This window comes from Aspergillus candidus, assembly GCF_002847045.1.
Source record: "Aspergillus candidus strain CBS 102.13 unplaced genomic scaffold BDW47scaffold_3, whole genome shotgun sequence".
Classification (NCBI taxonomy): Eukaryota; Fungi; Ascomycota; class Eurotiomycetes; order Eurotiales; family Aspergillaceae; genus Aspergillus; species Aspergillus candidus.
In genome coordinates this window covers 651,814-676,766 of record NW_020194008.1, presented here as the reverse complement: position 1 = coordinate 676,766, position 24,953 = coordinate 651,814, and the positions used below count along the sequence as shown (strand labels likewise).

Here is a 24,953-nt window from a genome sequence, read left to right as displayed (position 1 = left end):
CCTTCAATCCCGAACAATCCAGATTCATGGCATGTATCATGTATCCGTTCAGAGAGAGGGGAACATCCCCCCTCTTTCCTCCATGATCCATTCCTCTTTCTGTTCCCCGGTATGCCCTCGGTAGGAATCGGCTGGACGACCCTCTTTGCGACGGAAATGGATCGGGTCCCTCACCTAACCATTAAATATCTATAAGTATCGGATCTTGTTCCCGACTTCAACGCATCTCTGCCTTCCAACACATTTCCGTTCTATTCTTCTTATTCTTTTTGTTCATTACCTCAAACATTGAGCAAGATCATCCAAGGTCCCCAATCCGTCCAGCTGCAGATCGCCTTTTGATCCATCCCGGACTAGACTTCCCGCCCAGTCTGGTCGCCAAGTGCTAATCCACTAGAGGGGATTCATCATGCATATCTTGGTATGATTGCTTTCCTCTTCCACCTTGTCTAAAATGGAAAGAGAAAAGAAAAGCAAAGAAAAGATAAAGAAAAAAAAGCAAGAAAAAAAAAACTAACTGATAAGGTGGTCAATGACGATGGCCCTCCCTCCAACCGACTCTCCCCCTACATCCGTCCCTTCGTCCACGCCCTCCAATCCGCCGGCCATCAAGTCTCCGTCGCCATCCCCGCCGCCTCACGCTCCTGGATCGGCAAAGCCCACCTGATCGAAGCCTCCCTCACAGCCACCTACGTGCCCGAGTCCGCCTTTCGCGACGACGGCTCCTGGGATCCTGCCGCCCCCGCCGGCCCCCCCCACGCCCAATGGGTCGTCATTGCCAACGGCACCCCAGCCAGCTGCGTCCAGCTCGGCCTCTTCAACCTCTTCGCCGATCGCGGTCCCATCGACCTCGTCATTTCCGGCCCCAATCACGGTCGCAATGCCTCCACCGTCTATAACCTCTCCTCCGGCACCGTCGGCGGCGCCCTCGAGGCCGCTACCTGCGCCCACCGCGCCATCGCCATCTCCTTCGGCAGCAAGGATCCTCAACCCGCCCCCGTGATCGACGCCGCCGCCCGCCTCGCCTCCCGTCTCGTCTCCCACCTCGCCCGGACATGGGATCCCCGCGTCGAGCTCTACAATCTGAACGTGCCTATGCGCGCTGACGTCGAGTCGCGACCTGTGCGCTATACCCGCGCCTTGCCCTACCACTGGACGCACGGCTGTCTGTACGCGGAGACACAGTCCAACGGAACCTCCTCAATTCAGAAATCTAGCGAAACCAACGGGGAAGCACAGCCCACCATCAACGGCGTCTCTCACCACGACCGCCATCCCAGCGACGACACCGCAAATCCCCTCCAACAACGCACCTTTACCTGGGCCGCCGAGCTCTCGGGCATGAAAAAGGCACTGCAGGCGAGTCCGGAGGGAACGGATGCGCAGACCGTCTTGAGCGGTGATACTAGGTTTGTTTCCTTCCCTTCACCCACCACTAGAATACTGTATCTTGAGATACAGTAGGTAGTAAAGAAGAAGAGGAAAAACTAACTGAGCAATAGTATCACAGCCCTCTGCGCCAACTTCTGGCACGTACCCGGCCTCGAAGGGGATCTCGTCCTTGATGATGTTCCTAATCCTCAATGAGTTATGACACTTGATGGTTCGTAGGCTGGAAAAAGCAAAAATTAGGGAAGAAGAAAATAGGAAGAGAGATGAGACGAGAAAGGGGGTTTTATAGAGATAGATACCCGCAATGGTTAATTTATTTTTTGGTTTATTCATAATCTATCTTATTTATTCATTTGCATGTTTTTTGATTGATTGATTGATTGACTTTGGATGGTCATTGTCCAAAACAATGAAAAAGAAATGGTGAAATGATAATATAATGCCAATGCCCCTGTCCTGCAGTAGCTGGCTGATATCATACAGGGCAGGGTGCCTAAATAACAGACAGACGGGGTCACTACCCACCTAATACCGTGGTTGATAGGTATACACTTCATAGGTATAGTTATAGATATAATAGATAGGAGTTCAGTTCATCCAATCCATCTCTAGCGTCCGTAGACAATCTCTAGAAGAGCACACAAACCCTAAAGAAAGATCAACCCTTAAGATAATATATAACTATAAAAGGCATGAACTCATTCCAAAACAAAACAGTATACTCCGTAAAGTACTAAGATAACGATAATTACAGCGCCCGCGCTACCTCTCCCGCCCCACTATCCACGACCGAGGCCTGCTCAGCCCGCATCTTGCCCTTCCCAGCGCCTCCCTCGCCGACGCCCATCCGCCGCGCCACGTACCGCTGCGCGATGATGCCTACCGCTAGCGAGAGCGTCTCCTCGATCCACTCGGCGGCCCACTCGCGCGGGTCGACGCCGCCGCTTTCGATGATGTCTGCTATTTCTGCGGGTGTTGTTGTGTTGTTGTTGTTGGTGTCGGCGTCTGTCTCCGGGGAGGCGGTGGAGGAGGAGGCGGTGGTATTGTCTAGCCAGTCGATCCATTTCTGAGGAATGCTCTGCGAGATAGTGTGGAACGCGATGCCGTGGATGGGATCGTGCAGGTACACGGCGAAAGTGACTTCCTCCTCCGTGGCGTCGGGGACGTCGACCACGCCTGGGGGCGTGGATTTCTCCGTTGTGGGTCCCGCCTGGAATAGCTCCGTCGACGAGGTCTGGCTGATGGCCTGGATGGCGAGGAAGATGTCACTGCTGCGGACGGGGTTGGTCTCGCTGAGGACCTCGGAGGCCTGCTTGGCGGCTTCTTCGACGCCGCCGCGGGGCGCGAAGAACTCCGTTGCGAAGGACTCGGCGCTGGCGCGCGCCAGCTTGGATGCCTCGGCGGCGCCGCGGATGGATGACAGGCTGCGCGGCATGCCAGGTGTCACTGTGCGCCACCAAGGCCCATCGTGCCAGCCTGGGGCGCGGTTGCTGCCTGTGAGGTCGAGACCGCGCTTCGGGGCGGATTCCTGCCCGCGTTGCAGCACCAGCAGCTCGCCGCCTTCGACCTGGGCCATGACGCGCGAGAAGACCGCGTAGACGAGCGGGTCGATGCTCGGGTATCCGGAGAGATCGTGCGTGACGTGGATCTGGAGACGCTCGTGGGACGAGATGGGGGGTGCCAGCGTGTGGATGAGCGTGGTGAACGTGGGAATGGCCCGGTCTCGAAGCTCGCCGCCTGGATGTGTGAGCTTGGTGCATCTACGGTCAGATGCCAGGATGGAACATACCCAAATCGCGAAGTGCCCCGACGTTGCCTTTGACCTGCTGCGCCCATTTCTGGGCCTCCTCGTTGTGTTGGATCTCCTTGACGGCGGCCTCCGCCTGCTTCATGGTCGCGCTGGCCGTCGCGAAGATCCCGCCCCACCAGCCTCCACCGCTCGCCTCCGCCTCCTCTGCTGTTGGCTTCTCGGATTCGGCGGGCTGCGCGGTGGCGGGCTTGCTGGCCGCACGGGAAGCCGTCCGGGCACTGTCCGTTGACTTGCGGGGGGCGGCCTTGTCCTCGCTGGACCGGTTGGTCGAGGGGGTCGTCGCCGTCGCCGCCGGCGGCTTAGGGGACCGGGTAGACGGACGGGCTTCGTTCATGGACACACGAGGGGTCCCCGTGTTACTGCTGGGGCGTTGGGCGGCGAGGTTGTCCAACTCGGCGAGGATGTCCTCCGACTGGCCGGTTGTGTTGGCCGGCTTTGCGCCGTCGGATTTGTCACCGGAGTCGACTCCGAGCGAGTCGAATTGGGCGAGCAGCTCATCGCTGGTGGGTTTGGAAGTTTTAGGACGCATTGTCGGGGTGGTGGTGAGGGATGTTGGGTGTTTGTGGGGAAGGAAAGGGAGGAGAGGATGTTGATGATGGTTTGGGCGGTGGAGAACATGTGGCTGATGACCTGCGCCAAGAAGCGGCTTGACAGCACGTTGGACAGTCACGCGTCACGTCCAATCCTCGATGGCATTCAGGGTTCCTTGCATTGGTTATTTTACTTGGTATATAAAAAATTATATCGGTATGATTGGTAACTCACCCACACCAGCATACATAGGTAGAACCACGGGGTCGCTACAAGAGGACAACAGCTGGCTTATTGTTCTATACTACGTAGTAGACCTACCCGGTTCTATCTCAGTTGAATTGACGCGTCCTTCGCCGAAACGAGCGTCGCCTTCGGCCGGATAATAACAGACTCTAGGAGGCCGGCCTTGATGACGCTGGTGATGCCAGAATCCCCTTCGAGATGTCCAACGTTGGGCTTAACAGCGCCAATGTAGAAGGGCAAATCCCGCTTTCAGTCTCAATTACGGCCGCAATTGCGATGCACTCCATCAAGTCTCTAGCTTGGGTTGACGTTCCATGGATTCGGAGGCGAGGGAGGTTGTGTCTCGAGTTGCGTCGTATCTGGAGAAAGGCCTGGGAGTGAGTTGAATACAGTAGAAGGACGGGATAGTACTATTTTCATTTCTTTATAGATTATACTCAAAACTTTCCTTATTCTGTTATTCTTCTTTATAAGTCAAGCAAGAAATGGTTAAATTTGTATATAATACGATTATATATAGTCCTTTCTTTATAGTTGGCTGATTGATTCTCCTGGCCAGTTTTGATAGGAGTCAATAGTTAATACAAAGCTGTTTCAGCCAAATGACCGGGTCACGGTTGTATATAGGTATACACCAGTACTCCCATAGAGAATATTTCCTAAATACTCACCAATTGATCAACCAAACAACCTACTGAATATGAGTCAAATGAGATCGGTTCGATTCCGTTCTTACCCTCGGCTCCCGTAACGGTCCCGCCCGCGGGATGGAGGATCACCGGCATAAATAGTGAGTTGGTCCCACGTCCGATCATCAATTGACTGCATTACAGAGGCGATCCACCTATTCAGTATGTATCTCACAAAATTCAATAGTATGGTTTGCTAATCCGATCATAGCATCTACACATTCTCCGTTCGTACAGCTTCTATATATCTTTTCGGTATATATACATATACATACATATCAAGTATATATATAAAATGCGTCTCCCATACGTCCCCGACCCCCCACCAACCACCGACCCCGAGGAAGCCTCTATCCTAGCCCGGGTACAAGCCCGACGCGCCCCCGGCCCTCTCCTCCCGCTAGACCGGGCCCTCCTGCACTCCTACCCGGTAGCCGACGGGTGGAACTCATTCATCGGGGCGATCCGCACACGGACTAGCCTGTCGACCATCATCCGGGAACTGATCATCTGCCGGGTGGCGGTGGTGAACGGGGCGCTGTTCGAGTGGGAGCAGCACGCGCCGCTGCTGCAGCAGGGCGGACTGAGCGAGGCGGCGTTGCAGGCGATCCGGGACGAGGGGGCGGATTTTTCACGCTCGGTGCGCGAGGGCGTGCTGGGGGCGGCGGAGGGGGCGGTGTTGAAGTATACGGATGCGATGACGAGAACGGTGAGGGTGCCGGAGGAGGTGTTTGGGGAAGTGAGAGGGTTCTTTAACGAGAGGGAGGTGGTGGAGATTACGACGACGGCGGCGGCTTATAATTGTGTGAGTCGGTTTTTGGTGGCGTTGGATGTGGGGGAGAAGAATGATGAGCATTAGGATATGGTTTGGTTACTTCAAGTTGGTTTGATTGAATAATTTGGATTGAATCATTGAGTTTATAGATGTGGATATAGAGTGAGGCTGAGTATAGAGTATAGAGGGTTTTGGTATGACCAGATCACTGGTATCTGTCTAGTACATGAACCTGTATCTATTGTCCAGTCTATTTTTCATTGAGATTCTAGTTGTCTCTTAGAATTATCATAAACTGTATTAGTGTATTATCCTCATTACCATATCAAACATGAATATCAAATATGAATATTTCCTAGAAATCGGAATATCATAACAATGATCTGCTGTGACAGGGGGAAATGAGGGAAATGAGGTAAATGACCTGTAAATAACAGGACCACCGGCTCAGCCTCTCCCCATACTGGGACAAATACTTGTATGGTATTGTCACACCAGTCCAGTCCCTCTAGTGAATTTTTTTTTATGATGATTGATTTTCTGATCATCGACACTCCAACTACAACTACAACTACAACAACGACATCAACAACCTCTCTTGAAGGGATCAGATAAATCACAGCTTCATTCTGTCTGTTCAACCACTGGAATTCTCGATTCTCTTCTCTGCTTTGATTTCTTTCCTCCCTTCTCTTCTGCTTTTCCACTTCGCTCTTCCTCATTCTCTCTCTACTCTCCTGCCACCCTCTACATCCACTTCCTTTCCATACCCACTACTACAACTACCACCACTCCATCCTTCCTCCCTTTTCCAACAACAATCCCAATCAATTTCAATTGTTTTTCTTGAATCATCTACTTCTTCTCTTCCACCTCCTCTCTCCACCATTCTCTTGTCATTGACGTGCCTCGCGTGGCTGTTGTCCTTGCTTACCGATCGGCTGTCCTGCAGAGCCAAACCAGACCAACCCGAAACCCACACCTACTTTAACTGACTACTGTACTTACTACTACTACTACTACACTTCTTACACTACCGAAGTTTCTACTTCTTCTACTTCACCATCAAACCTTGCTTCTCTCTCCCTTTCTTCCCTGCAACCACCACTCTCTCTATTTCCATCTTCTTCTCTTTCATCAAATCCTCCCTAGAACGGCCATTCTATCGGCGCTCCTCTTTTTCCAATTTTTCGGGTCCTTCGATTGATTTGCTTAGGTATGTTCCCATCTGTCTACTCTACTTCCCGTCACACGCGATCTGCCACTCTCCCCCCATCTATCTTAACCCCTCCCCCCTGTACACACATGTGGCGTGTTCAGAGCATTGTTTGAAAAAGTGAATGTCCTCTGGTCCATCTCTGTGTTCTTCCCTTCAATATCTCCCCTAACCTCCTGTAAACTCCCTGTTGATCGGATGCCACGCTCAGTACTTCCTGGCGTCTTGGCATCCGGAAGCGAACTTTTCTCCCCCAAACTGACCTCCAACTGACAACGTGATAGTCAGGTGTCGATCGGGCAGAACCCATCGGGTATTCCGGTCTATCCCTTTCTTGGTGATCGTTGTTTACCCTGATCTCGGACCGATCTGGGATTCCCCCGTGGCCGGCTTGCCATGGCTCCGGTCGCGCATAGTGATATTGAGGCCGGAAGCCATACTTCGGACATGGCCAGCCAGGACTCTCCCATCCGCCGACAATTCTCCGAACCAATCCACCGCCTCCCAATCTCCACCCCTTCTCCCCCCCCAACCGTCTCCAAATCCCACTGTACCTGGTGCGGGGAAGACTTTGACGCTCCCGACGACGATTCGCTCGCCCGGAATGACGCCCTCAAGGAGCATATGGCCTCCGTCCACCCGCAGATCGCCAGACGCGCCACCCTCGACCGCGCCGCCGACGAGCCCGTGGAAGCCGATCGCGTCTCCACCGTCGCCGAAATCGAAGAGAACGACGCGGCCGATGTGGAAGACGAGCAGGACGACGACCTGAGCGACGCCGCCGTCGATGGCGTCGCCGATGGCGCAGAGACCACCGAGCCAACGAATCCGCCCGACGAGGACGAGGAACTTGAAGCCGAACCCGAAGCCGACGCGGACGGGGACACCGAAGCCGTCGACGGCGACGGCCACGAAGTCGAGTCCGACCTCGCCCTCTCGAACCAGCTCCACGAGTTCTCCCGGCCGCAGGACTCGGTCTCCTTGGACAAGCGCGTCCAGAACCTGTGGAACCTCCACGAGGCTACACTCTTTTCCAGCGATTACGACGAGACAGCCACCCACCTGAGCCAGACCTGGGCCCACGTCTTCCTCGACCCCCTCGACCCCAAGCGCGGCAAGAAGCGGGACGGGTCCGACCTCCTCGATCGACCCGACCCCTACCACAAGCCCCATGTGGGCCGCGGCGAATTCCTCGAGATCACCCAGGTGGAAGCGTTCTTGCGCCAGCTCCGGGATCCCGAGCTGCGCGCCTCCGACCAGCTCTACGCCATCACCGAGAATGTCGCCTACGCGCTCAAGGCCTGGCAGGATGAATACCTCGCCATCGAGAAACTGCAGAAGCTGGCGACCCGCCACAACGCGAAGCCCAGCAGCAACCCCCGCAAGACGGAGAAGCCGCGCATCTTTGAGGATAAGAAGGAGGCGATGCTCTACAACTACAAACACGACCCCAAGAAGGACAAGATCAACCACCAGAACCCCTTCGTCCAAGGCGGTTTCAAACCGACCCTGGCCCAGGCCCGCAAGATGGCCGCTAAGGCGGGCCCCGATAACCCCAACCCCGACGGGTGGCCGACCATCACCAAGTTCGGCGTCGAGCACGTCCCCAAGTTCCAGAACCCTCCGCCCCGCGTACCCGTGGTCCCCAAGGCCACGCGCAAACGTAAGGCCGCCGAGCTTGAGGCCGCCCGCGCCCGCGATACGGACCAGACCCCCGGCGGGACGCCCGCCCCCGCGGACACAGAACCCGAGTCGGTCCCTCCCAAGCGGACCACGTGTGCCCGCCGGACGGACCCCGCCCCGACCAGTAGACCTGCCGCCCGCGGTCGCGGACGCGGCAAGGGGGCCAGATCAGGCGCGCGCGCCGCCTCCGAAACGCCCCAGCCCGCCACGCCTACGGCCCCGGCCCGGGCGTCCGGTCGCATGCCTGGTCGGGAGACCGCCGCGCCGGCCACCGCCACTGGCACCTCGCAGACCCGACCCGGCCCTGCGACCTCGCTGGCGCCCCTCGAACCGGCGCCGCGCGGGGGGTCCGTCACGACTGCCGCGGATATCGGGGATGGGATGTCAGACTCGCTGGACCCGGCGGAGATCGCCCGGCGCGAGAAGATCGCCAACTCCAAGAATCCCAAGCGCACCGAGGCCATGCTCAACCACTGGGCCCGGTTCAACCGCGAAGGGCGGACGCGCAACCCCAAGCGGTCCAAAGCGCAGATCGAGGCCGATCGGGTGGCCGAGGCGGCGAAGCGGGCCACGGAGCCTGACAAGCTCGTGGTCAATAACCAACCTACCGAGAGTCCGCCCTATGGGGGCCCTCCTCCCCTGCGGGCCGACGCCGGGCTGGCCCCGGCCCCGCCACCGCCGATGGCCGCGTCCGCTCCGCTGGCGCCAGGTCTCCCGGGGCCACCACCGCGCCTGGCTCCCCTAACCGCGCCCCGGGGGGCCCTGGGGACAGGGAACATGGCCTCCTATGGCCCTATTGACCCTCGGGCCATTGCGCCCTTCCCGCCGGCCCCGCGGGGCCCACTGCACCAGCCGCCGCCCCAGCCCTATCATACGCCATATCCTTATATGCCGTATGGGGCAGCGCCTGGCATGCCGCCACCGGGGCCCCCGCGGCCGGCGTGATTTTTTCGTTTCCCCCTTTCTTTTTCTCTTTTTCCTCCCCCTTCGACCTCCCCCTTTTTTAATTCCGTGTTCTTATACTTTAATAATGTATTGTTTTGTTCTTTTGAGCAAGAGGCCGGGGGTCAGGGCATCGAACATATGGCCGTCTAGCTCATTGATCTTCGGCCTCTTGCTTCGTTCTGCTTGCTCCCGGCCGCCGCCCAAAAAAGAACATGCGACATGATAGGGGCGGCGGCCGGTCTCCGGTACGGGAGTCATCCCTCATACTGTTTCCCGGGGTCCATGGGCGCCGTCTCAAAAGACATCAGGCCTCAGCCCATCGGCCCCGGGGACAATTACCGCCCGCGACCTCTTCACCAGCCGTCGCCCCAACATACCATCCGCCTGAGATTGGGGCGGCGGCTGGACCCTACGATTGGGTTCTTTGTTTACTGCATCTACCCCTTTTGCCGATCTAAGGAGGGGCTGTCTTGTTGTTTTGTATACTACCATCAGATCCTTTTTCTGGGGCCTTTGATTTTACTATTCTGGATTTGTTGCATTGTCTGGATTAGCGTGTTGGCCAGCGATGGCGCAGGTGGTCTGTTCTTGTGGATTCGCGGACTGTTATTACTTGATTCAGCGTCCGCGCGGCATATGGTGTTGTACGGCTCCGAAAAGGCGTAATGATATTGACTGTTGATGCATGTACGCTATGGAATATATTGATTGAGTTATTATCCAATTCTAGACCATCGTCATCTAACCTACCGTACTCGTACCTAATCGAGCAATGAGCACGTGACGTAGATCACACGTGACGTCTTCGGCAGGTGACCGCAGGTGACTTCGGCGGCGAGTTCCAGACGCGGTTGTCATCTGCCTCTCATATCCCATCCATCTAGACCACCACTATATCCTATTCACACCGCCGCCATGGGAAAGAAAAGACGCGGACCTTCGCTGGAAGAGGTTCTAGCTCGACCGTGGTGCTACTACTGCGAGCGCGACTTCGACGACCTGAAGATCCTCATCTCCCACCAGAAAGCGAAACACTTCAAATGCGAGCGATGCGGGCGGAGGCTCAACACAGCCGGAGGTACCTTCCTTCTCCTCTCCGTCCGTTGTTAACATCTCTGTAAGATGAAGATAAGCTGACTTAATAGGCCTATCGGTCCACATGAGCCAGGTACACAAGGAGCAGCTGTCCACAGTCGACAATGCGCTTCCTAACCGATCTAGTCTCGACGTGGAGATCTTCGGCATGGAAGGCGTCCCCGAGGACATCATCCAGGGTCACAACCAGCGCGTCGCGACCCAGTTCCAGCAGGCCGAGGCCGAGCGTCAGGCTGTCACGGGGAACCCGCCTGCCGGCCAGGGCGGCGCCACCCCCAGCGGGGGCCCGCAGCCGGCCAAGCGACCCAAGCTGGAAAATGTGTCGGATTTGAAAAAGCGCTTGGCGGAGCATAAGGCGAAGAAGGCGGAGGCTCTCGCGGGCGGGAGTAGTGGGGAGGTCACGCCTGTTGGGGCTGGTCAGACGACGACGACGACGAGTATTGGATTTGTATGTCCCCTCCTCGTCTCATTATTACCTGGTCTTATGTGGTGTATGCTGATTTTCTTCAGAATGCATCAAATCCCCCCGCTCAGCAATTCTCTTATCCCCAGCCGTACACAGGTGCCGCTGCGGGTTCTCCCTTCCAATCAACGGCAAGTCCCGTTTACCAGAACTTCTTACCCGGCGGTCCACAGCAGTACCCTTCTAGCACGCAGTACACGTCGCCGTCGACCTACTCGCCGCAGCCGTTCACGGCCCCGACCCCGGGACAACCCCTCGGATACCCGTCGCAACCGCCGTCGCAGACCAACACCCCGCCTCAGAGCGCGACCGGCCTGCCGCAGCGACCGCCCAGCCTGCCGAGCGCGTCCACCCTGCCACAACGACCGGTGATGGGCGCCCCGCCGGTCAACGCGTTCCAGATGCAGCAGATGCACATGGGGCAGGGGCAGGGCGGGCCCAACGGCGACGGCACGACCCCGTTCGCGACGTCGGTTGACGATTTGATTTCGGGGGCAGCGCGGGCAGCCGACCAGGCAGCGGCGCCGGCAGCAGCCCCAGCGGCGCCGGCAGCAGCCCCAGCGGCACCGGCAGCGGCGCCCGCGAAAGCCGAACCGACAGACGAGAAGACGACCAAGAAGGACAAGGCGAAGCAGACCCGGCTGGTGTACGCCGACAACGAGACCAGTCCGGAGGAGAAGATGGCACGACTGCCGCGGTATGCGTTCGTTCCTCAGGAGGAGACTGTTCTGGACGAGGTACCTGCAGCTGTGACAGCGCCGAATGATACTCTAGGGAGCTAGGTGCGTCGCAGCAGCCTAGCAGGCGATACTCGAGGGAGGTGACAGCGGAAAAGCTAAGTCGATCTATGTCAAGCAAGGAGACTTGTCACTGACGGGCGGCTTGGTAGTGGGTGGTAGGTGGATGGTAGGGTAGCGGAATTGGTAGAAAGGAGAGAGAGGTAGAGAGCATGACATGTAAGTTCCGGAGTACAGGTAGGGAATATCATTATCTTATCTTATTATATTGTAACGTACGCTACGGGGTACATCAAGCAACACAATCATCCACTTCTCAAGTAGACAGACAATCAATCAATCAACCAACCAATCAATCAATCAATCAATAACACAAGTAGACCCTACAGAACAAAAAGAAAGACAAGATAGATCACCTGCGATTATAAACCGCAGACCCAAACACCACCCCCCCAACAACAGCCAACCCCCCCAACCCAATCGGAACAACCTTCCTCGTCTTAATCGCCCTGGGGATCGAACTCCCGCCCAACACAGCAGAAGCCAACAGCGCTAGTTCATCCCCGTAAGGCTGGTTCGCCTGCAGCCGCGTGTAGCTGTACAGGTACAGGGCGCCGATGGAGACGCCTGCGGCGATGGAGGGGACGGAGCCCGTGCGCGCGTAGCCGATTATGCCGCCGAGGGAGGTGAGGAGGGAGAGGGAGAGGGCTGTTTTTTCGGTTGTCTTTTGTTTGTTTTTGAAATCCTGTTAGTGGGTGGATCATGGTTTGGTTGGGTAGTTTGGGGTGGTTGATGGGGGGATATGGGTGGTGGAAATGGAGTAGTGGGTTGAGTTGGAGGGTGAAAGAGGTGGATATGGGTATGGTGTGAATTGACGTACCATTTTGGATTATTGATCGGTTGTTGTTTTATGTGTGAGAGATAGAGGAGGATAGGATAGATGATGATGATGTAGATCGAGGTAGGTGGTATGATGGAGATGGAGGTGGAGAGCCTGAGGTTCGCAAGGTATGCCGAGGTAGACTGATACACTACATACATGACTAATACTCATTTTATTCATACTGTTTATACTAATTAGACTATACTATCAGTCACGATCACTCTCACTCTCACTGTCTGTCTGCTCATATTCGATCCTCTCATCCATCTCATCAAACCCCTCCGGCTCCACCACCCAAAAAATAGGCAAAGCAGACACCCCCCCAATAGCCGCCAACAACCACCACGGACAGATAATATACCCGCACCGCACACCATACGAAAAGGCCGCCCCCGTCGCAGCAGGCCCCACCGCCCTCCCAACAGCGCTGACGCTAGTCGCCACGCCGTTCAGCGTGCCCAGCACGCGCAGGCTACTCGCTGAGTTGGTGAGTAGGATCGTCGTGCACGGGAAGCCGAAGATGGAGGCGGCGAGCTTGGCGAGCATCAGGAGGAAGACGGTTGCGTGCCGCAGGGACGGCGGGACGAGCGCTGTGAAGGGCGTTATGAGGTAGAGGATGGGGAAGATGATGGAGGCGATGCGCAGGCAGGCGAGCGCGCCGTGCCGTTTTGCGGTGGGGGGGAAGATGAGGAATTGGACGAACATGCCGATTGTGCCGATTAGGGTGTAGTAGATTCCGATTGTTTGGGCGTCTGCATTCACCTGTTAGTTTTATCTTATATGATATTGGTAGGGGGAGAGGAAGTAAAGTGAAGTGTAAGGGAAGGGAGGGAACGTACCGACTCCAAATCCACCCAGAAACTTCCACGGTAACCGCACGTCTGGATTCCCCTCGCGCGGCTGCACCTCTCTGTGTAAGAACACCGGTAGTAGCGAGTCAAACGCCATCGTGTGCATCGACATGCATGCGTACGCCACGAGGATGAGGTTCGACTGGGGGGTGAAGACCTCCCGCCAGCGGGGTCGGGGTGGTGACGGCGTGTCTCTGTCTTTGCCTCTGCCTAGAAGAGGTGTCCGCTCTTCTTCTTCTTCATCCTCCTCACGCTTGAGGGAGGTTGCCTTGCGGCGTGAGGGAAACACACACAGACGAGTCAGCGCTCGACCGAGGAGAAGGCCGTAGTCGCGGTGGTTTTTCCTCGTGGATAGGGTTTCCTGTACATGTTAGCTTATCCATCCACCCACTTGAAAAGAAAGAAAAAAAAAAGATATATACCTCCAAAAACAAGAATCCCGTCAAAATCCCCACAACAAACAACCCAGCCGCCAGCAAATTCGGCAACAAGAACGGATACCTCCCCAACACCGTCCCCACCCACCCATCCCCCCCAAACACCCCCGGATGCTTCTCTACCGGCTTGGCCAGCGCACCCCCAAACGCAGGTCCAAAGATACTCCCCACCGTCCACACAAGCGGCATCACACTAAACGCCACAGGCTGCAGATCCCGCTGCGGCACCATCTCCGCGACCATCGTGCGGATGATTCCTACGTTCCCGTTTAGTAAGCCGAGGAAGGCGCGCGATATCACCAGCGCTGTCAGCGTGCGTGATAACCCGAAGAGTACAGACACGACCATCGTGCAGCTTAGCCCGAGTAAGATGATGGGCTTGCGCCCGAAGTGGTCGGATGCTGTTCCCCAGGGCACGGCCATGGCGGCTTGGCTGAGGGAGGTGGCGGCGGAGGTGATCCCCACCCATTTGGCGACTTGGTCGCGGGGGACGCCGACCTGCTCGATCATTTCGGGGAGGTAGGGGAGGACGGAGGTCAGCACGACGGGCTCGGCGAAGCGGCAGATGGAGAGGATGAGGAGTTGTTTTTTGGGGAGGATCGGTTTGGGTTTCATCTTGCTTGTATATATAGATATGTATATATAGATATGTATATAGGTAGGTATATATAGGTAGGTATATATAGGTAGGTGGGATTTGTTAGATATAGATTGATGAAAATATTTGTAGCTGAGATAGTTACTCCGGAGAGTCGGACGAAGTGGGACGGCGCACGGGCTGCTGCAGCCTAGTGGTCCGTGCCTTGTATAGATTTATAAGTGGATGTTTCAATAGATTTAGAAGATAGATACTTGAATAGATCGATCGATAGACTTATAGATGGATGGATAGATATATACGATCTTTTAATCACTACCTCAATATAATGCCATATCCGGATCCTGATCCCGCTTCCTGAACTCACTGCAGCAACTTGGTGGCCTCCCCGATCCTCTCCATGATGATTCCCCTCCATTTCTGTCTTCGTTAGCCGGACTCACCAACAATAATAAAGACGGGAAACTCACCATCGCATTCTTCAAATCTCCCCCCTCCAAGCTCTCCACCAACCCAGGATACGTCGCCCCCGAATACCCCGTCCACAGCCCCGGCGCAAACACCACGTGCTTGAACCAACTACGTCCGTCCAGTCCCGCCGCATACAGAAACTGCCTCTCCAGCGCCTTATACTGATCGTTGACCCGACGGATCAAAAAGAACAGCCTCACCTTCTTCCACCACAGATACCAGGGCAGGTCCTCGTCCAGCTGCTCCACCAGGCTAGCCGCGTACCCGTCAAACTGCACAGCCACCTCCTCAAATTGCGCAATCGCCCCGTCCAGCGGCGCAAAGTCGAACTTCTCCGACGGCGGCAGCTTCCCCGCTGCCGGCTTGATTTGCTCCAGGTAAGCTGCTAGTCCCCGGCCGTAGTCCGTCGCGCTTAAGGACAGCACGGGCGTCTCGATCAGCTGCGCGGCGGAGAGCGCCCAGATCTGCGCGCACGCCGTGTGGTACGCCCAGTCTGCGTCGCCGAATCGGTCCATCCAGGCGAAACTGTCGTAGTTGGAGTGGTAGTGGTAGACGGCGTCGTTGGGCCCGCGCGTGAATGCTACGTCGTAACTTGGGATGCCTGCGAAGTCTTGGAAGGCCGTGAAGTCGCTGCCGCTGCCCATCGTGCCGATCTGGCCGTCCCATACGTCGCGCACTGTCTGGCCTGCGACGGTCTGGTTGGGAGATGGTACGAGGCCCGTGACTTCGTTGATCACGTTGTTGAGCAGCGGGCTGGCTGACGGGAAGAACTCCGACCCTGATGCGGCCACGTCCACGTTCAAGTAGGCGACGGTCGCGCGCGACAGCCACGGGAGGTGGTCTTCCACCCACTCGGTCGATCCCAGCAGCCCGTACTCCTCGCCGTCCCAGCTGGCAAACACGATCGTGCGCAGCGGCTGCCACCCGGCTTTCAGCGCTTCGCCGAAGCTGCGGATGACTTCGTTCATTGCGGCGGAGCCGCTGTTCGGGTCGCCCGATCCGCCCGCGATCCACGAGTCGCGGTGGTTGCCCAGGATGACGACCTCGTCGGGGATGGTGCCCTTGACTGTCCCGATGACGTTCCACAGCGGCGTGATCACGTACTCCTGCTCGTTGTACAGGTTGATCACCACGTCGTCGGGCGACGGTCCGATGTTGTACTCCACCCCCTTATTGCCCAGCTTACCTCCCTGCCAGTCCTGGTTGAAATCGGAGGCCTTGGGCCCGTGCCCGTTCAGCGCTCGCAAGAACGGCAGCGCCTCGGCATACGAGATGGGCAGCGAGGGGATCGACGGGATCGCGTCCTGTGGATCTTGCCGGTCGCAACCTGGCTTCGACGGATATCCTGGAGTCGTCGGATCACCGGGCGATGTGCCTGCCCCCACAGTTAGAATACTCCCATGTCACAGAACAAATCAACGACTTACTCAAAAACTGGGTGCTCCCCCGTTGAACCGCGCTAGGATTCCGCGCCGGCCCATCCGGATAAGCCTCGTAGCCATTCTCCTCGATAATCTCTCCATCCTCCTGCGGATCGCTGTACAGAACCACGCCCACCATACCAAGCTCCTGCGCCCGCTTGACCTTCAACCCCCGGAAGATGCGACCGTACTTACAGATCGCGATCTTCCCCGCCAAACTCACATTGGCATCAACGAGATCCTGGTAATCCGCGAAAGTGCCAAAATTGGCATACACAAACGGCGCCGTGACATTGCCATTAGCAGAGTACCCATGGAAAATAGGCACACGGTCAGGGAGCCCGCTCGTGCCGTCCTCCTCCAGGACGTCCTCCTCCAGCGATGCCTCAAAGGTAACCTCCGTGGCACCATCGGCCTCCCGCAGCAAGGCAAGCCGATGGTCCTTGGGATAGTTGAGGTAGACGTCATAGGCGACGATCTCGGTCTCCGCGACGCCAAACTCCCGCCAGCGGTCCTGCGTCCAGATCGCCTGGCTCAGGTTCTGGCCTGTCAGGTGCGGCCCCGCGGTGTAGTACTCGCTCCATTCGCGCGACCGGGCGGGCGAGGGCGTGTGCAGGAGGATGGACTGGAGGTCTTGGTAGGCGAGGCCGTTCCCCTGCGGCCAGGCTTCGTGCGGGAGGGGATGCGCCCAGGGTAGGTAGGAGAAGATGGAGCCGTGGTCGCGGGGTAGGATGGCCGATGGGATGAGGAATAAGACTAGGGATCCCAGGAGAAGCAGGCCCAATGAGAAGCTGCAGGCGCGTCGCAGGCGATGATGTGGATAGCGGTGTCGCGGGGGCGCGACGTTGACGTATAACAGCGGGGTGGACTCGGAGGGAGCCATGGTTTTCTCCCTCATGTCAGAATACATTTTCTAGATTACCGGATTGGGGAAACTGGTATCCATCGCAGGGAGAGACAGATGGATGAAGGAGGGGAAGACGGTGTAGACCGATGGAGAGATTAAAACCGACGGACTCCGGGCCAGTGGCTACGTAATTCAGGCCCACCGCTCGGTTATCTTATCGGAGTGGAGCCGACCCAGTAAACATTCATAGTTAAATAGTTGATTATGGAGAATCGTCATTCATAAGCACAGGTATCAAGTACTCCGCTGTTATATACAGATAAAATATCGAAAGGATAAAACCCAGTGAAAGTAGATAGATCACTCTATTTCCATCCCGCCCTGCTCTTCTGCAGGAATCGGTACCGTGTCGTTAGGTTCAAAGTTCACCTTCTCACCAATCTCGATACTCTCGCGGATGATCACTCTGGCAGCGTCGTCGTCGACGCCCATATCTTCCTTGACCAGTCGCATCGCGAGCTCTGGAACGAGAACGGCCTGCGCGTAGGGCACGACGCCGGCTTTCTTGACGATGTTGTCGTCGGCGGCGAGACGACGGAGTTTGCGAGAGAAACGGGTGGTCACTGCTTGTAGCCTGATGATGTTATCAGCATTTTATAGAATATAGAATATAGAATAAAGAGCGAGAGAGAACCCACATTTTGGCAGCACCGCGCGTCCCATAATACCCGCAAGACATATTCTCCAACCCACTCCCATCCAGCGTCAGACGAAAATTCTTCGCCTGGCCAGACTTAAGCTCACTATCCAATAAATTCCGATAGTAGGACGTGCTATCAGGCGCCAGAAGACGCTCAAGATCAGCAAAATGCCCCTCCAGGCGTTCGTCAAAATTGGCCCAATCAATGGTAGGATACCGCTTTTCAGTCCACTCCTTCTCGGCGCTGTCGCTCTGGTGCGATTCGCAGAACTGTTTCTGGTCCCGGATGCGCTGGCGCGGCTGCTCGAGGAAGGTGAGTAGGAGGCCTGGGTCGACTGGTTGCTTGCACATGGGACACAGGGATTCCTCCGGTCGTAGGGTCTTTGTCGGGGGTGGCTCTGGGGCTGTCATTTCCGCCTCCATGTCACCCCACTGCGATAGCTCGTTTAAAAAATCCGACGACGCCGAGCTCAGCGGCGTGCTCAGCGGAGAGTCGTCGTCATCACCGTCAAAGACAGGAGGGTCACGAGCCGACGACGCAGCGAACGACGAGCTAGACGTCGAGTCGACCGGAAAGTTCGGGGGGTTCTTGAACTCGACCCGTTTAGGCGGCGAGCTCGCAATGTCTCTGGGGACTTTGAACGCGGGTCCTTTCTTCGCGCTGCCCGCCGACCCTGTGGCCCCATTGTCCGTGGATTTTGAACCCTCCCCCACCCCACTCGCAGGCGACTCCGACCGCCTCGACGCGAAGCTCGACGCCCGCGGTCCCCAATCCGACCTGCGATTGCGATTCGACCCATACCCCACACTCTTGCGCTTCTTCTGGCTATGCTGTGAAAAGATCATATCCTCGTCGTTCTCGTCCGGCGCGTCATAGGCTATCTGTCTGGAGCTTCTCTTGCGGCTGGACCCCGGGGATTTCGACGTCGACTTCGACTCCGTCGTTCCCCGCCGAGACGACCGCGTCGCCGCGAGCTTCTCCTCCAGCGTCGGCCCCGACGGCTGCCGCTGCCGCCGCTGCTTCCATCCGCCATCTGATTCTACCCCCGCGCTGACATCGCTTGCGATTTCCTCGTCGGTGGAGCTTTGCGGCTCTTCGTCTGTGGCGGGCTCTTCCCGTTTGGCGGGTTTGAAGGTCGATAGGAGGTGGGGGCCTGGGTAGTTTCTCGCGGTTAGGTAGGTCCTCGAGTGGCTGCTATCGAGACCTTGTCGGGTTGTTCTGGTCATGTTGATAGAACTCTAGAAAGAAAGGAGTCGATGGTGTTTGTTTGAAAGGTTGTGTTAGGTTAGGTTGGTTGAAGGAGAGCGCGGTGGGTGGGTATGTCTCGTGTCTCGCGTGAAACAAAGAAATCGGCGAGCGTGGGAATATCGAAGTCGGAATCGTCGCCGCGTTGGACGAATCATGCGCTTCGATCTCCCCTCAGTATAACCGGGTAATGCTCACGCGGGGTCGCGTAACCACGGTAGAGGGCTCGAAAAGACCGGAACTGGAACTAGAACTGGAACTGCACTGCGCGATGGAGTAGGATAGGACATGGACCGTAGAACAGGGCAGATAGAGTCAAAGATTGCAGAAACTGGTTGTTTTCTAGTTCCTATCTGCAAATCAATTGAGATGATAATCAAATGCAGAATATAAGTGAATGAACGACCGACTCATTGGCAATACATGGTGGTTGCTTTGAAGGCAAGTCAGATGAGGAGAGAGATTGACGCGTGTTGGTGTGACTGACACGCTATGCCGCCTTCCCCACTCAAGCTTGTCAATTGACCCACTTGTTATAGGTTTATAGCGCTCTACTTGGGGATTTTGTTGTCCTCAGTACATCGTTCTCATACTTGCATTAAGCTTCATGATCTTTTTGGAAGGGAGCCTCAGTGTTGTATCTCCCATAACCTGACAATATTCATATTTATCAGTATTTACCAAGTATATACTCCATAGTATTCTTCTCTTCTTCCACAAACTACACACCAATAACGCCTATCAAACCAAAAAAAAAAACAGCAATAATAAATGAGTGCAGCAGGATACAAAAGAAAAATTATGTATATAATTATAGCAGCAAATCAGGTGTATGTTCATTAAACCATCAAGAGAACTGACCAGGCCAGCTAATTAGAACCCACAAAATCAAAACAGTCTCCATGGATATAAAATAAAATAAGAGATAAGAATATAGAAAGCGTTCGTTCTTCCAACGGCTAATCCAAAATCTCATAGACATTGGTATTGTCCGGTTCCAGCATTGGCTAGAAAGACCAATCCAAAAAGAGAAAGAATAAGAGAAAGAGAAGGGTAGAAATAGGAAATGATAAGAAAGAAACAGAGAAGAAAACAGGATATTAGTTTATGCAAACTCCAGCAACAGTGCAGGAAATGCGAGCAGACACCATTATCACGCCGACCTGAGTCTACCAGAGTTCGTGGGTCGCGTCACTCAAAACTCATCTGAATCTCTCCCTCCTCGCCATAGTCGGCCCACGCGTTCGGCTCCAAAGCCATGGCCCCGACAGCGCTGGCTCCAACGGCTGCACCGCCGAAGGTGCCGGCGCCGACGGGCATTGTGGCGGAGGAGCGGAGCTCGGGCCGAGTGGGCTCGGGGTCCGCTTTGCCGGGCTCAAAGGATGTGTGAGAACGCGGCGGCGGGGACGACTCGTGATATGACGTGTCAAATGTCAACTCGACTTCCTCGTCGTGGGGCTGAGGCTGGGCCGGGGGTGGAACATCGGACTTTTGGGTGGAGGGTTCAGGGACGGATGCGGATGCGGGTGTGGACGGTGTGGCATCGGCCTTCTTGGGGCTCTTGTCGTCCGCTGGGGACGATGTAGTGGCGGGCGAGCTGGACGGGTTCAAGTCTAGCTTCATCGGGGGAAGCGTCGACTCCAGCTGTTTGACTTCGATAGCCTCGGAAGCCAGCTCGGCTCGGATCGCATCGATATCGAACAGCACCGACCCGGCCGGGGTCTCACTCGACGTACGAGAGGGGAGGGAATTGTTGCGTTCCACATCGTACGTCTCCCACCCCTTCTTCTGGGCCAGTTTGCCCCGTTTGAACAGGCCAAATCGCTTCTTCTCCGGTTTGGCCTCCGCTTCCTTGCGCGCCTCGTCAATCTCACGGATCAGCTCCCTCTGCCGCTCGGCATGGCTTTCCGGATCGGGATCCTCGATTTCGGCGAACTCCTCACTCAGCACTTCCCATCCGACCTCCTTCATCAGGCGTGGCATGGCCGTTCGATAATCCATGTGTCCATTGACCAGCTTGGTGACGTCGAAATTCTCTATCCCGGGAATCCCCTCCACTGCAGCGAGACCGGCAACACGCATGATCCCACCACTGGTGGCACGGAAGAGGTATCCCAGGATCCAATCATTCGAGGCAAACCCATTGACGAACCGACCGGAGACCACCCCGCGGGCTTTGATATACTCGTCTCGGCTGGCAACGATAGGCGACCCAAAGAGGTAGACGTTCTGAACCAGGCCGTTGGCCCCTTTTTCGGCGAGCTCCTTGAGGCAGGAAAAGATGACCCGTGAACCGATGGAATACCCGACCAAGGTGACGGGCCGCTTGCCGAGGTTATGGTCCATCAACGAGTCGGCGAGAACAAGACCAGCTGCGTTGGCTCGCGCGAGCGACACGGTCCACGGGTTGTCGATGAGATACGCGAGCTTGGTGAGAACGAGCGGCAACTGCAGCGATGACATGAGTGCCACCAGGACCGTGTTGCCGAGAACTTGCTGCACGCTATTGATGAGGGCCTAGTGGTAAGACACTTAGTTTCAAGAACACACACACATACACATGTACTTTGTAGATGAAGCTTACCTCCGTAGCGAGGATGTTGATCGTCGCACCCATGCTTTGAAGCATCTCGGGCTCCCACAAAACCGAGTAGATATCGCCCATGATGGGATCCACGGTACTGAACGGTAGTCGAACGTCATCAACCTTGCCCGTCATCCATCCCGCCACGGTGACGATCAGATTCACCCGTTTATTGTTGTGGAGAGGCCGATATTCAAAGGTCTGCACCGCGCCGGTCCGTCGGTTGGACGCCCTGAGCCCGATGCTACTGCCAGCAAATGTGGCACTGGACGCGATCAGGGCGGTGCCACCAACCCCTCCCAGGAAGGTACTGGTCCCTGTGATCCCGACGGTGGTCAACCCGGCGGCGAGGCCAGCGCCAATGACCGGGGCCAGCAATCCAGCGGAAAGGCCAATGACCAGTCCGCCGCCGACGGTGGCCAATCCCATGGCCACATACTTCCGCGTCTTGCCCTTCTTCTTCCGCTGTTCCATGTGCTCTGTCTCATCCCAGGTCTCCTTTTCCGCCGACTCCTGCATCTCCAGGGCATCGACGACGCGTTTTTCGAACCGGGAAATCTGCAACCACGACACCTCCATGGAGTTGCCCACCCGCTCCAGCAAAGTCCGCGACCGGGCATCGTACTCTGCGTCTGCGATGAGGACGAGGAAGAGGTCGCACAGCACGGTCCACCGCAGGTCGATGTCGATCCGGGAGGACGTCGGCATTTGCGACGGGGTTCGCACTTCTGGAAGATCCTCCCCCTCATGGGTCTCGTATGGCGGAGGGGAGTCCGAGTGGGAGGATCGGGGAATATCAGTCGAAGGGCTGCTTCGCTGGTTGATCGACGAGGTAGATTTCTTGGGGCTGTCGTCGCCCTCCTCCGCTAGGGGATTCTTGACCCGGGCGTTCTGCATAAGCGGGGGCACCAAATCCGCGGGCTGCACGCCATGCCCAGCTAATTGTTCGATCATGATCTGCTCGGCAGAATCGATTTCCATGTGGGAATAGACCCGGGCCATCATTGCCTGGCCCCATTTCCGCATCGCGTCGATGGCTTTCTGCCGTGTCTTCCGCGTGCCCCTCGTCGCCGGGATCTTTTCCATGTCTGACACCATCTGGTAGATCGACAATCTCGTCACGCCGACATAGGCAATCCTCTGGCCTTCGGTCAGGAGGTCCTTCGTGGCCTGCAACTGACTGACGGTATCGCGTAGCTCTTCCTCCTCCACGCCGGCGCCGGTCGCGTCGGCTGCCTTGAAGAGATAGCTTGTGTCCTCGTCCATGCTCGTCGCCGACTGGGCATCCTCGTCTAGCTGCACCCGAGTATACCCCTTGCTGGCACTCCCAAGACCGGCGTAGGCGGCTTCCTGTTCCACATCATCGTTACCACCACGGACAACCAGTCGCCCGTAGTCATCATACACGTCGAACTCGTCCACAGCCTTCATGTCCTTCCAGCCACCGTCGTCGAGTTCCACTTCATTCTCGTCATTTTCCAAGTTGGGGGCATTATAGAGTCGTTGGTGCGACCATTCAGAGGCTTGAGGGGGCTTCGCTTTCTTCCCCGCGGCATGGGACTGCGTCGGGACATCGGATCCCTGTAGGCTTGGCCTCTCCGTGTAGGGTGGTGGCGGTTCATCCTTGCAATCCGGACACGGACTCCTAGATACGCTATTCTGTTGGGGGTCTTTAGGCGTTTCTGTAGCTTTATCCTGCGGAGCCTCCGCTTCATGTGCTGGAGAGTCACCCGCGGGGACTTGCGGAGCCTCGGCGGTCGGTGCCGCCTTTGCAGCCTCCTCACCCTTGGTCTCTCGCGGAGCTTCCGGCGTCACATCCTCGACCGGTGCTTGGCTCCTTCTCTTGGCTCTCTCCTCCACGGTCTCCTGAACATCATGGAACTCCTGCTGACTCCCCGAGGACTCGGTCGGGGAGCGAGCGGGCCTCGAGCGGGGCCGCAAAGGTAGCCCAAAGTCATCCAACAGGTCCTCCTGAGCCGACGATTGTGTATTCTGCCCACCCTGGCCCGCGTGTGACTTTACCCCCAACGGCCCCTCCACGACCGGCCTGACATTCTCTTTTTGGTTGGTATCGCCACCCTGGGCTGTGCTGTCGTCCGCAGACGCAGCCGTCGTCGAGGCGCGGGGGGTATCCGGGGTATGGAGGGCGGATTGATCGGCAGGGGCGTCGACAGAGTGGTCAACGGGGGCACTCGGGACGGAAGTCATTATTCATGGGGGGGTTGGTGGGGGGAGGAAGGCGTTCGTTGTTCTCGGAATTTCGAATTCGAACAGTTGCGCTTGCGCCCGACGGAGGTCCGTTGTTGTTGTTGCTGCTGCTGCTGCTGCTGCTCTGCTCAGTGTGCACAGAATGCCCCCATCCGCGCGCAGAGACGATCGATCGCCACGACCTGATTGATTCCTATCCGACGGTTAGAGGAATATTTACTAGCATTGATCACCGTATTCTCCTTACCACGGATAGTAACCCGAAACGCACGGCCCTCGGGTGTTCAATCTTTCGAATGACACCACCGAATTTTGTCTCAGGATCGGGAAGGGAGGGGGGGGATCGATCAAGTAGTGGCTTGTGGGAGTGGAGATTTTCCCGGGGGATGCAGCCACCGTAGCACGACAGTCGGGTGGACGAGGTTGAAACTTTGAGATAGCGCAAGAGGGTATTAGAGAGAAGATAGTAGACGATAATGATGTTTATTTGTCGACAGGTATGGGTTCGGGGGGACGGTGGGAAAGCAGTCTCCTGCAACCGGGGGGAGAGTTGGCTGAGAAGTCTGGGGTACCGAATGCGGCAACAGGTAGACTAGTTGGTGGTAGTGGGTGTAAAGTGATCATCGTGACCGACTAACCACTGCCCAGTCATCACAACGATGGGCAAAACAGTAATTCTCGACAGCGAACTCTTGATCAAGAGTGGTTGGAGCTTATGAGGTCGAATAATTCGTCGCCAGTTGATGCTCCAAGCAGATGGTGATAATACCGACTGATACCGCCTTGGATGGATCTCGATGCTGATGACGCCGCTTGTGCTCCCGGACGGGTTCGTCGATACAGATTTTGTAACGAACCACATCCACTTTCTACTTAACAACCTCCAAGGACAGGCAAATCGGCGAATTAAGAATTCCAGGGGGGGCCCGGATTATAAGCGCATTCCCCATGCAGCGAGATCGACGTTGGTGAGACGAAGCCAAGACTACATTCCTGGTCTACAACGGGTAACAAGGAGGTAGACGTAGACATACTGCACAAATGAGTAAGATCCATGAACATTCCTCGCAGAGTCAGATCGAGGAGGATTCTCAATGCAGCTGTCATTATTGATATGTACGATGA

At 56.4% G+C, this 24,953-nt stretch overlaps 10 protein-coding genes across 10 annotated transcripts; 4 read left to right on the top strand and 6 right to left on the bottom strand.

Moving 5' to 3' along the window:
- The first annotated feature begins 204 nt into the window (after positions 1–204).
- Positions 205–1,705, top strand: BDW47DRAFT_43126 (5'/3'-nucleotidase SurE). The gene is made up of 3 exons (XM_024819018.1): positions 205–421; positions 526–1,409; positions 1,503–1,705. Exons 1-3 carry the CDS (start codon positions 410–412, stop codon positions 1,585–1,587), a joined length of 981 nt encoding a protein of 326 aa, XP_024675962.1. The 5' UTR covers positions 205–409; the 3' UTR covers positions 1,588–1,705.
- A 435-nt stretch (positions 1,706–2,140) lies between these two features.
- Positions 2,141–3,731, bottom strand: BDW47DRAFT_122391 (DUF5427 domain-containing protein MTC1; the record flags this gene model as incomplete). Its single annotated transcript, XM_024815830.1, has 2 exons — positions 2,141–3,129; positions 3,182–3,731. 2 exons carry the CDS (start codon positions 3,729–3,731, stop codon positions 2,141–2,143), a joined length of 1,539 nt encoding a protein of 512 aa, XP_024675961.1.
- A 1,232-nt stretch (positions 3,732–4,963) lies between these two features.
- Positions 4,964–5,527, top strand: BDW47DRAFT_122390 (carboxymuconolactone decarboxylase family protein; the record flags this gene model as incomplete). Its single annotated transcript, XM_024815829.1, has 1 exon — positions 4,964–5,527. One exon carries the CDS (start codon positions 4,964–4,966, stop codon positions 5,525–5,527), a length of 564 nt encoding a protein of 187 aa, XP_024675960.1.
- A 1,528-nt stretch (positions 5,528–7,055) lies between these two features.
- BDW47DRAFT_132334 (uncharacterized protein) lies at positions 7,056–9,891 on the top strand (the record flags this gene model as incomplete). The annotated part of the gene is made up of 3 exons (XM_024817528.1): positions 7,056–7,193; positions 7,278–8,955; positions 9,052–9,891. 3 exons carry the CDS (start codon positions 7,056–7,058, stop codon positions 9,285–9,287), a joined length of 2,052 nt encoding a protein of 683 aa, XP_024675959.1. The 3' UTR covers positions 9,288–9,891.
- A 311-nt stretch (positions 9,892–10,202) lies between these two features.
- BDW47DRAFT_122388 (putative C2H2 finger domain protein) lies at positions 10,203–11,627 on the top strand (the record flags this gene model as incomplete). Its single annotated transcript, XM_024815828.1, has 3 exons — positions 10,203–10,365; positions 10,433–10,830; positions 10,893–11,627. The coding sequence occupies 3 exons, from the start codon at positions 10,203–10,205 to the stop codon at positions 11,625–11,627; spliced, it is 1,296 nt and encodes a 431-aa protein (XP_024675958.1).
- BDW47DRAFT_98849 (TMEM14 family protein) lies at positions 11,374–12,554 on the bottom strand. The gene is made up of 2 exons (XM_024820743.1): positions 12,463–12,554; positions 11,374–12,306 (listed from the first exon to the last, which is right to left on the bottom strand). The coding sequence occupies exons 1-2, from the start codon at positions 12,463–12,465 to the stop codon at positions 11,995–11,997; spliced, it is 315 nt and encodes a 104-aa protein (XP_024675957.1). The 5' UTR covers positions 12,466–12,554; the 3' UTR covers positions 11,374–11,994.
- A 118-nt stretch (positions 12,555–12,672) lies between these two features.
- BDW47DRAFT_115151 (MFS transporter) lies at positions 12,673–14,368 on the bottom strand (the record flags this gene model as incomplete). Its single annotated transcript, XM_024814766.1, has 3 exons — positions 12,673–13,217; positions 13,305–13,677; positions 13,739–14,368. 3 exons carry the CDS (start codon positions 14,366–14,368, stop codon positions 12,673–12,675), a joined length of 1,548 nt encoding a protein of 515 aa, XP_024675956.1.
- Positions 14,369–14,712: 344 nt separating this feature from the next.
- Positions 14,713–17,203, bottom strand: BDW47DRAFT_98846 (M28 family metallopeptidase; the record flags this gene model as incomplete). Its single annotated transcript, XM_024820742.1, has 3 exons — positions 16,250–17,203; positions 14,822–16,197; positions 14,713–14,771 (listed from the first exon to the last, which is right to left on the bottom strand). The coding sequence occupies exons 1-3, from the start codon at positions 17,151–17,153 to the stop codon at positions 14,715–14,717; spliced, it is 2,337 nt and encodes a 778-aa protein (XP_024675955.1). The 5' UTR covers positions 17,154–17,203.
- A 153-nt stretch (positions 17,204–17,356) lies between these two features.
- Positions 17,357–19,440, bottom strand: BDW47DRAFT_43093 (RTC4 family protein). The gene is made up of 2 exons (XM_024819017.1): positions 17,789–19,440; positions 17,357–17,724 (listed from the first exon to the last, which is right to left on the bottom strand). The coding sequence occupies exons 1-2, from the start codon at positions 19,015–19,017 to the stop codon at positions 17,451–17,453; spliced, it is 1,503 nt and encodes a 500-aa protein (XP_024675954.1). The 5' UTR covers positions 19,018–19,440; the 3' UTR covers positions 17,357–17,450.
- Positions 19,441–19,854: 414 nt separating this feature from the next.
- Positions 19,855–24,151, bottom strand: BDW47DRAFT_43089 (uncharacterized protein). The gene is made up of 3 exons (XM_024819016.1): positions 24,076–24,151; positions 21,621–24,021; positions 19,855–21,553 (listed from the first exon to the last, which is right to left on the bottom strand). Exons 2-3 carry the CDS (start codon positions 23,826–23,828, stop codon positions 20,228–20,230), a joined length of 3,534 nt encoding a protein of 1,177 aa, XP_024675953.1. The 5' UTR covers positions 23,829–24,021; positions 24,076–24,151; the 3' UTR covers positions 19,855–20,227.
- Between the last annotated feature and the right edge of the window lie 802 nt (positions 24,152–24,953).

Coding starts and splice junctions, on each gene's coding strand:
- BDW47DRAFT_43126 (XM_024819018.1), top strand. Junction 1,410..1,502: donor GTCTTGAGCGGTGATACTAG/GTTTGTTTCCTT, acceptor ACTGAGCAATAG/TATCACAGCCCTCTGCGCCA.
- BDW47DRAFT_43093 (XM_024819017.1), bottom strand. CDS start 19,017: ATGACCAGAACAACCCGACAAGGTCTCGATAGCAGCCACTCGAGGACC. Junction 17,725..17,788: donor ACGCGCGGTGCTGCCAAAAT/GTGGGTTCTCTC, acceptor TAACATCATCAG/GCTACAAGCAGTGACCACCC.
- BDW47DRAFT_43089 (XM_024819016.1), bottom strand. CDS start 23,828: ATGACTTCCGTCCCGAGTGCCCCCGTTGACCACTCTGTCGACGCCCCT. Junction 21,554..21,620: donor TCAACATCCTCGCTACGGAG/GTAAGCTTCATC, acceptor TCTTACCACTAG/GCCCTCATCAATAGCGTGCA.